The sequence below is a fragment of the Diabrotica undecimpunctata genome, chromosome 9, assembly GCF_040954645.1.
Source record: "Diabrotica undecimpunctata isolate CICGRU chromosome 9, icDiaUnde3, whole genome shotgun sequence".
NCBI classification, from domain to species: Eukaryota; Metazoa; Arthropoda; class Insecta; order Coleoptera; family Chrysomelidae; genus Diabrotica; species Diabrotica undecimpunctata.
The window spans coordinates 47785428-47799219 of NC_092811.1; the positions used below are offsets into that span (position 1 = coordinate 47785428).

Below are 13792 nucleotides of genomic sequence, written 5' to 3' on the forward strand. Positions count from 1 at the left end.
TGATCAGTTGATCTCCTAGCAGAGCAGATTCGAAAGTCAAAATGGCATTGAGCGGAAAGATTTTATTCAAATCCTACATGTTTCTCAATAGAAAAATAATAAAGAAAGTTCTTAAGGTGGCCATAAGTGGTGCCTCTACCCTATTTTAATTTCATAGTCAGATTTCTTTTTTTCTACAGTATTGATAATGCCTGGTAGACCCTTTTATTGTCTAATACCCACTGTCTAATAGATTGTTTAGTCTATTTCTTGCATTCATACTTTACGTCCACTTCAATTGCTCTCAAACTATCACCCTAATTATTATAGACAGGTCTAAGTGTGAGATCTATCTATTATGCAATCTAGTTATAATATTTTATATGTCATATTTCATCAGTTGATTTCCTATAGTAGTGTCAGTTGGAGCTTTGGCCAATGCTTAGTTACATAGAATTTTGAAATGTGTAGACCACATCTACATGATTGTGACTGCCCATCCAAGCTGTCATATGTCACCTTAACATTTCCGTTAATACCAGGAACCATTCTCTTTCCTGCAGCCGAGTAGAATGTAGCTTTAACCAATTTTTAAATAATTTTAAACTGTTTGTCCTTGTTTAGTATAGTGTTATGTTCAACTTTATGTTTAATTTTATGTTTATGACATTCTGGGATTGTTGGATAGCCCAAAATTAACGAAGTAAGTCTAAAACTTTAATCAAAAAAAAAACTTTTATCATCCATTAAGATTTTATCGAGGTTAATCAATTTCTTAATTTAAAAAACGTTTTTTGCTCTAGTGAGCGAAAGTACGTGGGCAAGATAATTAATAAAACTGTGCCCGATATCTGCCTTTATTTTTTAAAGTTCATTTATTCGAGCATTCAATCTTATATCAATTTATTTACATTTTTATATGGAGTGGCCCTATATTATAAACTATTATTTATATTTATTAAAATGGCAAGTGTATTAAAGGGCAAACCTTAGGGATGTCAAGCACGAGAAATAATTTTCAATGTTTTTAAGTTTGCAACCGAAGAAGCTAATGCAGATAAAGTTTTAGTTGATTTAAAAAAGATACAAGAACGTGTAGCTCACTTAACACTTTCATTGCCGATCATGCCCCTAGGCGTGATTGACAACCACGTACCACATGCCGATCACTCCACTAGCGTGACCGGCAGCACTATCTTTTAAGTAAATTATTTCAGCCGGCTTCGCAGTTTAACTGTTGATATTGTGCCAGCACGTACTTAAGACCTTGTTTTTGCCTATAATTTTGTTGGTTTCGCGATATTTTTGCCACATTGCTGTAACGTGTGACGTGAATATGGATGACTGTGTTGCTGGTCCGTCTAAGCCTAAAATGTGGAAATTGTCAAAAAAGCCTCTGACCGAAACATAATTACTTTATTACTTAGAAAACGAGTGTTCTTCTGATGATTACATAGATAATTCCGATAATGGTAGTGATTTTGTTGGAGGTAGTGAAAGTGATGAATCCGAGATTGAAGAGCAAGTGACATTGCCACGTTTTACAAACACAAAAACAGCTAGTCTATTAGACAGTAATTTTGGACAGAACACAGTTAATTGGCAGAATAGTTTTGATTCGATCAAGCTCTTTCCGTTTATCAAACGAGAACAAATGCTTATTCCTGTTCCTGGTAACCAGCCAATTGATTACTTCAGACATTTGTTGACGGACAAATTCATTGACTACATAGTGTCTGAAATAAATGAATATGCCATTGAAATTTTTCTGGGCCTAAAATAAAACAAAAATCCAGAATAACGGAGTGGAAAGAGCTGACAAATGAAGAATTTTTAGTTTTCATTGGAGTTGTTTTACATATGGGAACAATTAAGACTCAATCGTGTGGTGGATTACTGGAAACAAGACGATTTGTTCAATTTGGCGACATTCTCGAAAAATATGAGTAGAAATAGATTTTTACTGATTCAAAGATGTCTTCACTTCGCAAGAATCCCAAAGGTAAATGAAGATAAGTCTGTTGATAGGCTTTACAAAGTTCGTCCCCTAATTACGTTTTTCAATGACAGGATGGACGAAATTTATTATTCTGGTCGTGAACTAAGTCTGGACGAATCGATGATTCTATGGCGAGGAAGGTTAGTATTCCGCCAATATATCAAAAATAAAAGGCACAAATTTGGCATAAAGTTAGGGGAAGCCGGGGCAAAATGAGCACCGGGGCATGATGAACAATTCCTTAAATTTAGAAAATTTCCAATGCAGTTTGGCAACACCTCTCTAGCATAATGTAAAAGGCGCGTGCCCGTAACAGGCAACTCAGTTTAGACGAATCAACCGTTCGCTGCGGTCGTTATTTGTAATAGATATCTCTTTGTACACGTGATATCATTTTGTATGACATTGTTTAGTATACTACGGCAATCAGTGATTCGTTTTTAAAATTGTTACAGCTCTACGATCAAAAGGTGAGTTTAGTTATTACATTAATGTAACTTAAATCAAAAGAATTGTTGTGGTTTCTTTTAAGGAGGCAACAATAGTTAAATATGAAGCGTGGGGCATAATGAGCGGGGCAAAATGAGCAATAATAGGGTGCCCATAATGCCCCTCGTTATCAAGCTGTTAGATACACTCTTAAACCAACGTTTGTTTCTATTTCAGTTAAGCAAATATGGTGCGTAATTATATAAAACAGACCAACAGACAATCTTGGACAGAGAATGGAATGGCACAAGCAATTGATGCTGTTATAAATCGAAACATGGCGTGTCAAACTGCTGCTACAAAGTATGCTGTTCCTCGTGCTACTTTACAACGTCGCATACGTAAATACCAAGCCAATCAAGACATGTCTTGTGCCGTTAAAAAAGGCATGGGATTCTTCAAACCGGTATTTACACCAGAGCAGGAATTGGAGTTGGTTGGCTATATTCAAGATATGGAAAATCGCCTTTTTGGGCTTACATCAAGAGACGTTCGAAAAGTTGCATAATTCGAAATTTCCCATAACTTTAATCATACCACCAAAATGGCGGGAGAAGATTGGTTGTCTGCTTTCCTTAAAAGGCATGATGTTCTATCTTTGAGAACACCAGAGGCAACTTCTGCATCACGCGCTATGGGGTTTAACAAAATTTCAGTAAATAGGTTCTTTGAACTTCTAACTACGACTATTGAGAAATACCAGATAACGGCAGATCGATTATTTAATGTTGATGAGACTGGCATAACCACTGTTGTCAAAAGTCTCAATAAAATTATCGCAACCAAAGGGAAAAAGCAAGTTGGGTCTTTGTCGTCCGCAGAGAGAGGGAAGATGCTTACTGTGGAAATATGTATGGGTGCAGATGGTTCATTCATGCCTCCACTTTTTATTTTTCCAAGGAAACGAATGAAGCCGGAACTGTTAGATGGCGCACCACCAGGGTCTTGGGCTGAGTGTAATGATTCAGGCTGGATGCAAGGTGATTTGTTTGTTAAATGGTTTAAAAAATTCGTAGCATGGTCAAGAGTTTCAAAAGAAAATATTGTGTTGTTATTGTTAGATGGCCATTTTACGCACACAAAAAATTTAAAACTTATTGACCTTGCAAGACAGCATGGTGTACTTCTGTTGTGTTTTCCACCTCATTGTACCCATAAACTCCAGCCACTAGATGTAAGCTTCATGAAACCATTAAGTGTCTATTACGCTGACGAAATAAAAAATTGGTTAAGGTTGAATCCAGGTCGAGTAGTTACTCACTACCAAGTGACTGAACTTTTTGGAAAGGCGTTTATTCGAGCGGGAACAATGTCAATAGCTATAAATGGTTTTAAAGCTACCGGGATATGGCCACCTAACCCAAATATTTTTGTGGATGCTGATTTTGTGGCAGCGGATACTACAAATATAGAACAGTCGCAAAATGCTGGAATTATGGAGCCTCGGCAGAACACGCCACCTTCACAAAGCATAAGGCACTCTCCACAACCTGGACCGTCAAACAGATCACCTTCTTCAGACTTACCTTCCCAAAACATAAGGCACTCCCCACAGCCTGTAGGCTAAGACAAGTACTTCTGAAATATACGCTTGGCAATGAACGTGTTAACTGGTAATTATAATACTCATTTTCAAAATAAATTCAGATTTAAATAATTTAATTTAAAGTAATTACTATTTAAATGGGAATAAGCCACAATTAAAGGTTAAAGTACGTTTATTGACGTTTCAATTTCCACTTCGGAAATCGTTCTTTTTGAGAACGATTTTCGATCCCCTTTGATCATTGAGTAGCTCTGGATATCTATGAATTAACTCTAGCGCCATACCATAAGTGTTCTATTTATATTCTTTATTGGTTCCATTATTTTCAGCCCAGTTTCATTTGCATTATTTGAATAAATTCCCATCTTTAGTATTTTAAAATTTTCCTTTTTCAAAGTTTCCAAATGGTAGTTAATTATTGGAAGTGTTATCCACAGCGATGCAATGGAATTTGCACCCAAAATTATCTGTGACTCGCCATTGGTAACTTTCACAACTGACATGTGGGGTAGTTGCATGAACTCTAGTTGTATTTTACCATCATTAATCGATTGTTGGGGATTCCCCGCCATGAAACTGCCAATTGCACATTTATGTGATAAAAAGTTCAACCACTCAGGTTCACTAAACAAAACCCGATCTTGTTTGTTACCATTGATAACAAATACCGGTTCAAAATTTAATTCATGTGCTAGACAAACAGAAACAAATTTTGAGTTCGATGGGTTCAGGTAAAACCGGCGTTCACCCAAAAATACGTTTCGAAATGTAGCACTCATTTTGAAATTATGATCTATCTGTGCAAGTCTCGGGTTCTTATACACGTTTTCCTACCCTCCCTACTCTGTCCACTATTACCACACTGCCGGATGTTCCTCTTCATTTTGCACACAATAATTCATATATTCCCCCCCACCCTATTACTAAATGTTATCTGGACCAACAGGTCATTGACCTCCTCCTCATTTTATAACATACGGGATATATATCAAACCGGATGTTCACTACCAGACGGCAGGCGAACTTTCGACATCAAATTGTCTTTGTACCTGGGGTAATCGAAGGGTCAAATTTTATTATAGGAAATTTCGACACCGCGGCGTAAAGCAGGTAGGTAGGTAATTAGCGGCGATGGACATTTGCACCCAAGCAGGACAAGCGGGTTTTCCCAATATTTATTGTCACGGCGGGGAGCGTGGCACTTGTGTACTTGTGACTAAATTATTTCAGTTGTAATTTATTTCTTGTTTGACGTTGATTTGTGCACGTATACGGATATTTAAAAAATGAGTTTGATAAAAAGTTCCCGTGGTCGAGATTTATTAGTGGTGGAGCATCATTCGTTCTCGAAACAGAAAGTGTTAAAAAGCGGCGAGATATTTTGGCGCTGCATCCAAAGAAACACTAAGTGTTCCGCAAAAGTGTTTACAATAGGCTGTGAGGACCTCACCATCACAAGAAGTGATTTGGTACATAATCATGAAGCCGATCCAAAAAAGCTTGAAGTAAAGATGGTAACCAATGCATGTAAAAGAAAAGCCCAAGAGGACATATCGGAAAAGCCTGTCAAAATTACAAGAACTGCTGTTGCTGAGTGTGATGCCAATTTGCTGACGGTTCCTGACATAGCTAGCATAAGAAAGAACATTTACAACTGTCGTCGTAAACTGTTACCAGGTCCGTTACCAAGAAGCATATCAGAAGTCCATAACGCGGTTAGTAATTATTCTCCTAAAACCTGTCGCAATGAAAGTTTTTTGTTTTTAAATCATCCTGAATTAAATGTACCAAATATTTTCTACAATTATTTACTATACATGGCTTGGAAAATGGACATTATGTTCCTTTAGCATACTGTTTGTTAAAGGACAAATTGTCAATGACATACAAAAATTTATTTTCTTTATTAAGGTCTAAGATTTTTTAAACATTTCAATTATCATTAGAGCCAACTGAAATATTTGTGGACTTTGAAAAAGCAATTCACTGTGCTTTATTGTATATGTGGCCCAATGCAAAAATTAGTGGATGCCGTTTTCACTTACACCAAAACTGGTTTAAAAAAATTCAATCTTTGGGTTTGATACAAGAATATAAGGATACAAATTCAGAAATTGGAAAATGGTTAAGGCATACGTTTGGTTTAACTTATTTAAATCCAGCAGAAGTTGAAGAATGCTTTCTTTATGATTTAATGTCATATAAACCTATAAACGCAACACTTGATATATATGCAGATTATTTACTGGAAAATTACATTTTCGATAGCGCTCTATTTCCACCACACATATGGTCTAATCAGAATCCGTCTATTGCGAGGACCACAAATGCCTGTGAATCCTTTCATTCGAGATTTAATTCTTCTTTTTATTCAACACATCCTTCTATTTTTATTTTTATTGAAAAGTTAAAAGAATTTCAAGTAGACACTTATGTCAAAATAAATAGTTTACATATACCAGCAAAAATCAAAGATACTACTGTTAAGGCTAAATTGGCATTTTTGGAGAAAATGATGGATAAACTACGATCCCAACAAATACGTAGGTTAGATTTTATAAAAGCTGTATCTTATCATTCCTATAATAGCAAATAAATCATTGTATACAAGTATATTAACGGTAAAATGTACAAAAATTAGGTACTAGTTGTATTATATTTAGATATTATTACAGTTATAAAGAAATAAAATGCACATTACTTTTATTAAAATAAATAAATTAATTAATTATGGTATTTTATTTATGTCGCAGCTATATTTATTTGGTGTCGAATATACCTGTAAGATAAAAACGTGAATTGGGGCTGGTGTCGAAAATTGCCATTAAATTTTAGTCGCTACCTGCTTAGTGTCGAAATTTCCTACGCCCCTACCAGATGTCCAGGTCGTTAACCTTGAGTTATTTTTAGACCGGATATTGTCTAGACACACCAGATGCTCAGGTCGCTGACCTTCAGCTATTTTTAGATACTGTTCATTAACCTTGAGGTATTTTTAGACCGGATATTGTCTAGACACACCAGATGCCCAGGTCCATGACCTTTAGCTATTTTTAGATGTAAAGAACAGATGGCACTAACCCCCTCTTTATACTACTTGAAAATATATAAACTGATGCATTTTTAATGTTTGTGATAATATCAAAATGGTGCTAGAAAATAAAAACCAAGAAATGGTTGAAGCAGACGTAAATCTTTTGGATCCCATAGTGCCATATGAAGCTGAAGATCGTGACAATGTCTCCACTGACGGAAGTTTTGTTTTTTCGGTATCTACTGAGAATTTATCAGACATGGAAGACAGTAAAGTTTTAGATACTGATTCCGCAGAGGTAGAGAACAAAATATTCAAAATGGACAATGTGAACAAGGTGCGATTTCTGTCATATGAAAGCATATATCCAGTACGTATAACGCAGCAATATTATGTGATTGACAATACAAGTGCGGAGTGCCATCATACGTCCCCACTACTCATATTACAGAACATTCAAGTGGAAAGGTCAGTGATTTGAGTGCACATATTTGTATGTGTTGTAATAAAAACTTGTATATTTACTGTTTATCCAAATATTGTATTGTTTGTAATAATATAAATCTACAACAACAAAAAGGTTTTAATTCCATTCCCTTTTAATTAATAAAAATAATAATAACCCCCTTGTACTGAATTTTAAACAAATAAGTTCAAATTCATACTTCAAACAAATAGTTTTCGAATTTGTTATTTTTTTTTTGCTATTGATTGATATGCAACATTGTATTGTTTTAACGAAAGTTTTATGGATGGGGTTAACTACCCCGGTAAAAATTTTTACTTAAAATGTTTTTTTTTCAAGTTTTAACTAGACCTGTACTTGTGCAATATGATTTCAAAATATCTCCTCTTTTTCATAAATAAAGTGTAAAATAATTTATTTAAGTGCAAATAAAAAAAAACAAATTAACCCCCTTGTATTGAATTTTAAACAAGAACGTTACACATTTTCGATTTTGTTATTTTTCCCCCTTTTGATTGATATGGAACATTGTATTGTTTTGACGAAAGTTTTATGGATAATTTTAACTACCCCGGTAAAAATTATTACTTAAAATGTTTTTTTTTCAAGTTTTAACTAGACCTGTACTTGTACAATATGATTTCAAAATATCTTCTCTTAGTTTTCATAAATAAAGTGTAAAATAATGTATTTAAGTGCAAATAAAAAAAAACAAATTAACCCCCTTGTATTAAATTTTAAACAAAAACGTTACACATTTTTGAATTTGCTATTTTTTTCCCTACTGATTGATATGCAACATTGTATTGTTTCGACAAAAGATTTATGGATGGGGGTGAATTACTCCGCTAAAAATTATTACTTAAAATTTTTTTCCAAGTTTTAACTAGACCTATACTTGTACACTATGATTTCAAAATATATTGTCTTAATTTTTATAAATACAATAAGAAATAATTTATTTAAGTGCAAATAAAAAAAAAACAAATTAACCCCCTTGTATTGAATTTTAAACAAAAACGTTACACATTTTCGATTTTGTTATTTTTTTCCCTATTGATTGATATGCAACATTGTATTGTTTTGACGAAAGTTTTATGGATGGGGTTAACTACCCCGGTAACAATTATTACTTAAAATTTTTTTCCAAGTTTTAACTAAACCTATACTTGTACAATATGATTTCAAAATATCTTCTCTTAATTTTCATAAATACAATGAGAAATAATTTTTAAATCAATTATTTATTTAGGTAAAAAATTTTTAACCCGTTTATGGTGTTAAAATTCTATTTTTCATTTCATGTGTCTTTTACTTAAGAAGCATCGTTCATCAAATCTATTTTTAAATGTAGTCTTTGTTCGAATGTCGGTTAAAAGACATATAATTTCCGCGTCTGGCAAAGTTTAGCGATGTATGAAAAATAATTTGATTTGTGTTTGTGTGTGATGGATTTATCTATTGGAATATATATCGCCTTCCGGCAACAATACCGGGACAACTCAAAATTGGTCGTTTTTGAGATGTCTACACTAAAATATAGAGGATTTGAAGCTCTATAATCCGCGATGACTGGGACATTTTTAAGTGCAATACTCTCCGAGCGAGGGCGCTAGGTCCACTATTACATTCAGACTGGTAGGAGGTAAGCGCGGCGGGAGTAGTGGGCTAACGCTGAAGTCCGTCACTCTGTTACCGACGTTTGAAGAGAGTGTGTCACGAACAGTGAACCTTTTGAATTGTCTCAGTGTGCATGCCTTAACTTCGGTTATCCATTTTGAGTTGTCACATCTTTTTGAATTGTTTTTAGAGATGTCCCTCTATTCAGGCTCCAAAGTAAGTATTATTGTATATTTTTAAATTATTCACTATGTGATATCTTTACTTTGGTCATAACTAAAGAATTTTACGTAGGTACCTTTTTAATAACAGTGTTATAATTATGAATAGATAGCAGATTGGTGCGATTTTGCGAACAATTTCGGACAGAGATTAAGGCATAAAATAAATATTTGAAAATTAAAATACACAGAAATAGTCCAGTAAATGACCGTTTTGGAGTATATTTTTGTCAGGGTCAACTCCGCATTGCATAAAAAATTTGTATTTGGGTTCTACTAACCCTCGACTTTAAAGTTGAGCTTGTACCGTTGGTTGATTTTACTTGGGGGTGAAAAAATGCACGTCACACACTTTAAAATTTCCACACATCTTTACTTACGAATATCATATCGAATTTACGAATATCGTAACATAATAACTTAAGAATAACTGTAATGTACGAGTAATATTCAAAATTACATTTCGGCTCATTTGTTTTCAGGGACCGTCTCATTCTGATGTTGGTGGGCGAGGTCGGCTTTTACTATCATTATGTAGACAGAATCAAAATGAAAAGGAGAATCTAGATTCAGAACCTAATAATCCAGCGTCACGCACGATTGATAATGTAAGTGTATGGAACCCCTTTATTTTTTAATATGATCGCTTTTCGACTATAATAACTGATAAAGACTTGGCCATATTATGCGAAAAGTTCACCCAAATCTCACCTTGTTCAAATAAAAATACTTTAGCACGTTTTGAACCCACTAACAATGCTGAAGACACGATTGAAAATCTAGACAACGAATCCACAATTAGTGATATTGTCGAACCTTTCGGAGATGACGACTCAATTAAAGATCCAGATTTCGATGTATCGGACTTCGTTACGTCCCCAGACAGTGTTGAAATGGATGAGGCTAACATGAACCAGTCGACCAAAAAGCAAGCGAAAGAGATCCGACAATCCCAAGAAAGTAGGCTCAAACAAAATCATCAAATTTGCCCAGCAGCTGAAGTTCTGGTTGATGTCAATAATTTTTCACCAGAAAACGAAGGCGGAGCCACTACAAAAAGAGGAAAAAAACGAGTTGCCTGTCCTTCAGAATGGAAAAGTAACAAGAATAAACAGCTTCGTAATTCGGGCAAAGAATACACTTCACGGAAATCTAATAAAATCGTTAAAGCAAGAGTCATAAAACCTCCTTGCAGAAATTGTCCACACAACTGTCCTTTAAAAATTTCAGAAGAAATAAGGATGTCTTTATTCAATCGATACTGGGAACTTGGCAGTATAGAAAAGCAGCGAGATTTTGTGGTTCGTCACTCAGCTGAAGTAAAACCTCAGTATCGTTATGCCAAAGAAAATTCTAGAAAATTGAATCATGCCTTCTATTTTGAAGTGAATAATTTGCGACTTAGAGTATGTAAATTTTTTTTATGGCTACATTGGGAATCAGTAAACGCGCAATTTCGACGAGTTTCCTTAAAAACGAGGCTGGTTTCGTTCAGCCAGACCGGCGTGGTAAACACACTAATAGAAAAGTAGTTGATGTTTCTATTAAGAACGACATGAGAGCACACATTGATTCAATCCCGAAAGTGGATAGCCACTATACAAGAGCTAACACCACAAGGCATTTTATCGAAGGAGGTAAGTCAATATCGCAAATCTATCGTGATTACGTTGAGAAATGCAGACAACAAGGCAAACATTTTGGAAATCAGACGATGTTTTCACGTATTTTCAACCAAGAATACAATTTGTCATTTTTTACGCCCAAAAAAGATCAGTGTCAATTTTGCACAGCGTTTCAAAACTACAATGAACTTCGAGAAAAGAATGCAGAAGAACTCAAGCGACATCATCAGGAAAAAGACTTGGCTCGAAAAGAGAAAGAGATGGATAAAACTCAATCGGCAGCAGATGTTATCGTAGCAACATACGACTTACAAGCAGCATTGCCTACTCCTAAAGGAGAAGTTTCAACGTTTTACTACAAGTCGAAACTCTCTACGTACAACCTAACTGTATTTGACTTGAAAACAAAACAAGCTATTTGTAATGTCTGGCACGAGGGTGATGCCCACAGAGGTGCCAATGAAATAGCTACATGCATTTTTAAATTTATTGAAGAGAGAGCTATGAGCGCAGAAGGAGATATAGAGTTCATTTTCTTCACCGACAACTGCTGCGGACAACAAAAAAATAAATTCTTGTTGAGCATGTACATGTACGCCATTACAGAGTTCAGTAATATAAAAAGCATCTCCCATAAATATTTGATCTCCGGGCACACTGAAAACGAGGGTGATTCGGTTCATTCAACGATTGAGGCGGAATTAAGGAGGACTCGAAAAACTGGACCCATTTATGTGCCGGCCCAGTACTACCAGCTAATGAAAAGTGCGAAAAAGACATCTCCACTGTATCGTGTAATAGAATTTGCATTCAACGATTTTATCGATTTCAAGGATTTGGCGGGAAAAATCGGCAAAAATTTTAATAAGAATATTGATTCTGACACCTTTTCATTCTCAGACATCAAAATAGTAAAAATTCTCAGAGAAAAACCTTTTGAATTCCTCTACAAATTATCATACTTAGATGACTTCAGGACTGATGAACATAACCAAAAGAAGCTAAAATTGCGCAAGAATTGCAACCAGTTGACTACTACTGATAAAATTAATGTAATAAAAAACTGGCCCAAAAAAGCGGCGTATGACAAACCGGTGGGAATATCTGAGAACAAGAAAAAAGATTTGATGTCTCTAGTCTCTGACAATCTCATTATCTCTACCTATCACAGTTTTTACAAAGACTTATTAATTAATAAGGCAGTCAAATGAAGTGATCCTAGTGTTATGTTTAGCTACCAAGTTTGTGTACCCCATTAATTAATAATACACACAATTTTTCTGATGCTTGGCCTCTTGAAATTTCTTTGTGAACATTATAACTTTTTAATAAAACTATTAAACTACCGTCTACTTTTTATTCATCATTTCTATTTATGCTGTTACTCTTTAAATGGGATATCCAGAATGAGTAGATATTTCATAATAATGAAATAATTCTGGCAACAATACTGGAACAACTCAAAATTTTTTCAATTAATTGCTAATTATTAAATCGAGTGATAGCACAAGATTGCTAAAATGAACTGAAAAGCAATCTTTGACATCAACTGAAACAAAGAACATAGTTTTAGTCAAAAACGTATATAACTCAAAGCATAAAATGGCTGTACAAAATTCCAAAAACTTTAAACTCGATTTTCTCGAAACACGTTTTTTTGAGTTGTCCTGGTATTGTTGCCGGAAGGCGATATGTAATACTTAGGTAAGTGTTTTAGATATCATTAGAGTTTTATTAGGTCATTATTTGCAAAATTGTTTCCTATAAAATACAAAATAAAGTCAAAAAAAATGTTGGCTTTATTTTGTAATTTGTCTGCTAGGTGTGTGTTGAAAAGAAAACAAAAAAATAGTTAAAATGTTATTTTATTAAAATTAGTTCATACAAGTTCTGTCTCTATTTCAAAATAAAAGTAAAATTTTCATTTTAGAATATGTTTCTTTAACTAAATAAACCAATAAGCAGAATGCTATTAATTTACATAGTTAAACAAACAATTTACAACAAAATATAAAAATAAAACTGTATATTGTCCTTATCACTGCAATCCGCACTATTCCCCCATAGGTTTAAAAGTTAAGATCAATGTCAGAATTTGATTACATATGCCAATGTTTTTATTTACCCTGTCCAAACTTGTTTGCACTTTATCGCGTTTTTCTTGTAATCACTAATCTTCTTAACACCTTGACGACAGCACCTCAAAACGCTGTCATTAGTCAGAGCCGAGAGCAACTTTTCATTTATTTTAAGTGTAACTGGATTTAAATTACAAAAAAAATTGTATTAACTTTTAACATGTTGTTTTTTTACATTTGAATGACATTTGAAACGTGTACCACCGGTGGTACATGACGGCTGTAATGAATAATTATTTACTGGAGCCGACATGTACCACCGGTGGTACACGGAAGAATGTGTCTATAAAATAGCTTTTTGTACCAGATTAGCCAGTACAAATGTCGTCTAGAGGGAAAAAAATAATTGCGTTGGTCTTTCAGCAACATTATCCCAGAACATAGAGCCACTAGTGTATCCTTCAACATCAGCTGCTGTTTCTGTTACCTCTTCGGAAGAATCTGATCCCTTCGCAGATTCAGAACAATCTTATGTTCCCAGTGATAGTGGCCAAGAGGAATCAGACGTCGAGCCATCTAGCCAAAACTCTGATGAAGTAGATGCAGTGACTGCTCAGTCAGATAATGAAATATTTATGCAGAATCGTGGTAAAGAAAGTGACACATGGAGTGCATGTGAACACATTCTAGTGAGTTTTCAGTTCTCTGGACAGAGTGGTGTAATTGTAGACACTA

The 13792-nt window shown here is 34.5% G+C and overlaps 1 protein-coding gene across 1 annotated transcript; it reads left to right on the top strand.

Moving 5' to 3' along the window:
• The first annotated feature begins 3011 nt into the window (after nt 1-3011).
• On the top strand, nt 3012-4034 carry LOC140450637 (uncharacterized). The gene has a single exon (XM_072544298.1). The coding sequence runs from the start codon at nt 3012-3014 to the stop codon at nt 4032-4034; it is 1023 nt and encodes a 340-aa protein (XP_072400399.1).
• The last annotated feature ends 9758 nt before the right edge of the window (nt 4035-13792 follow it).

Coding starts and splice junctions, on each gene's coding strand:
- LOC140450637 (XM_072544298.1), top strand. CDS start 3,012: ATGGCGGGAGAAGATTGGTTGTCTGCTTTCCTTAAAAGGCATGATGTT.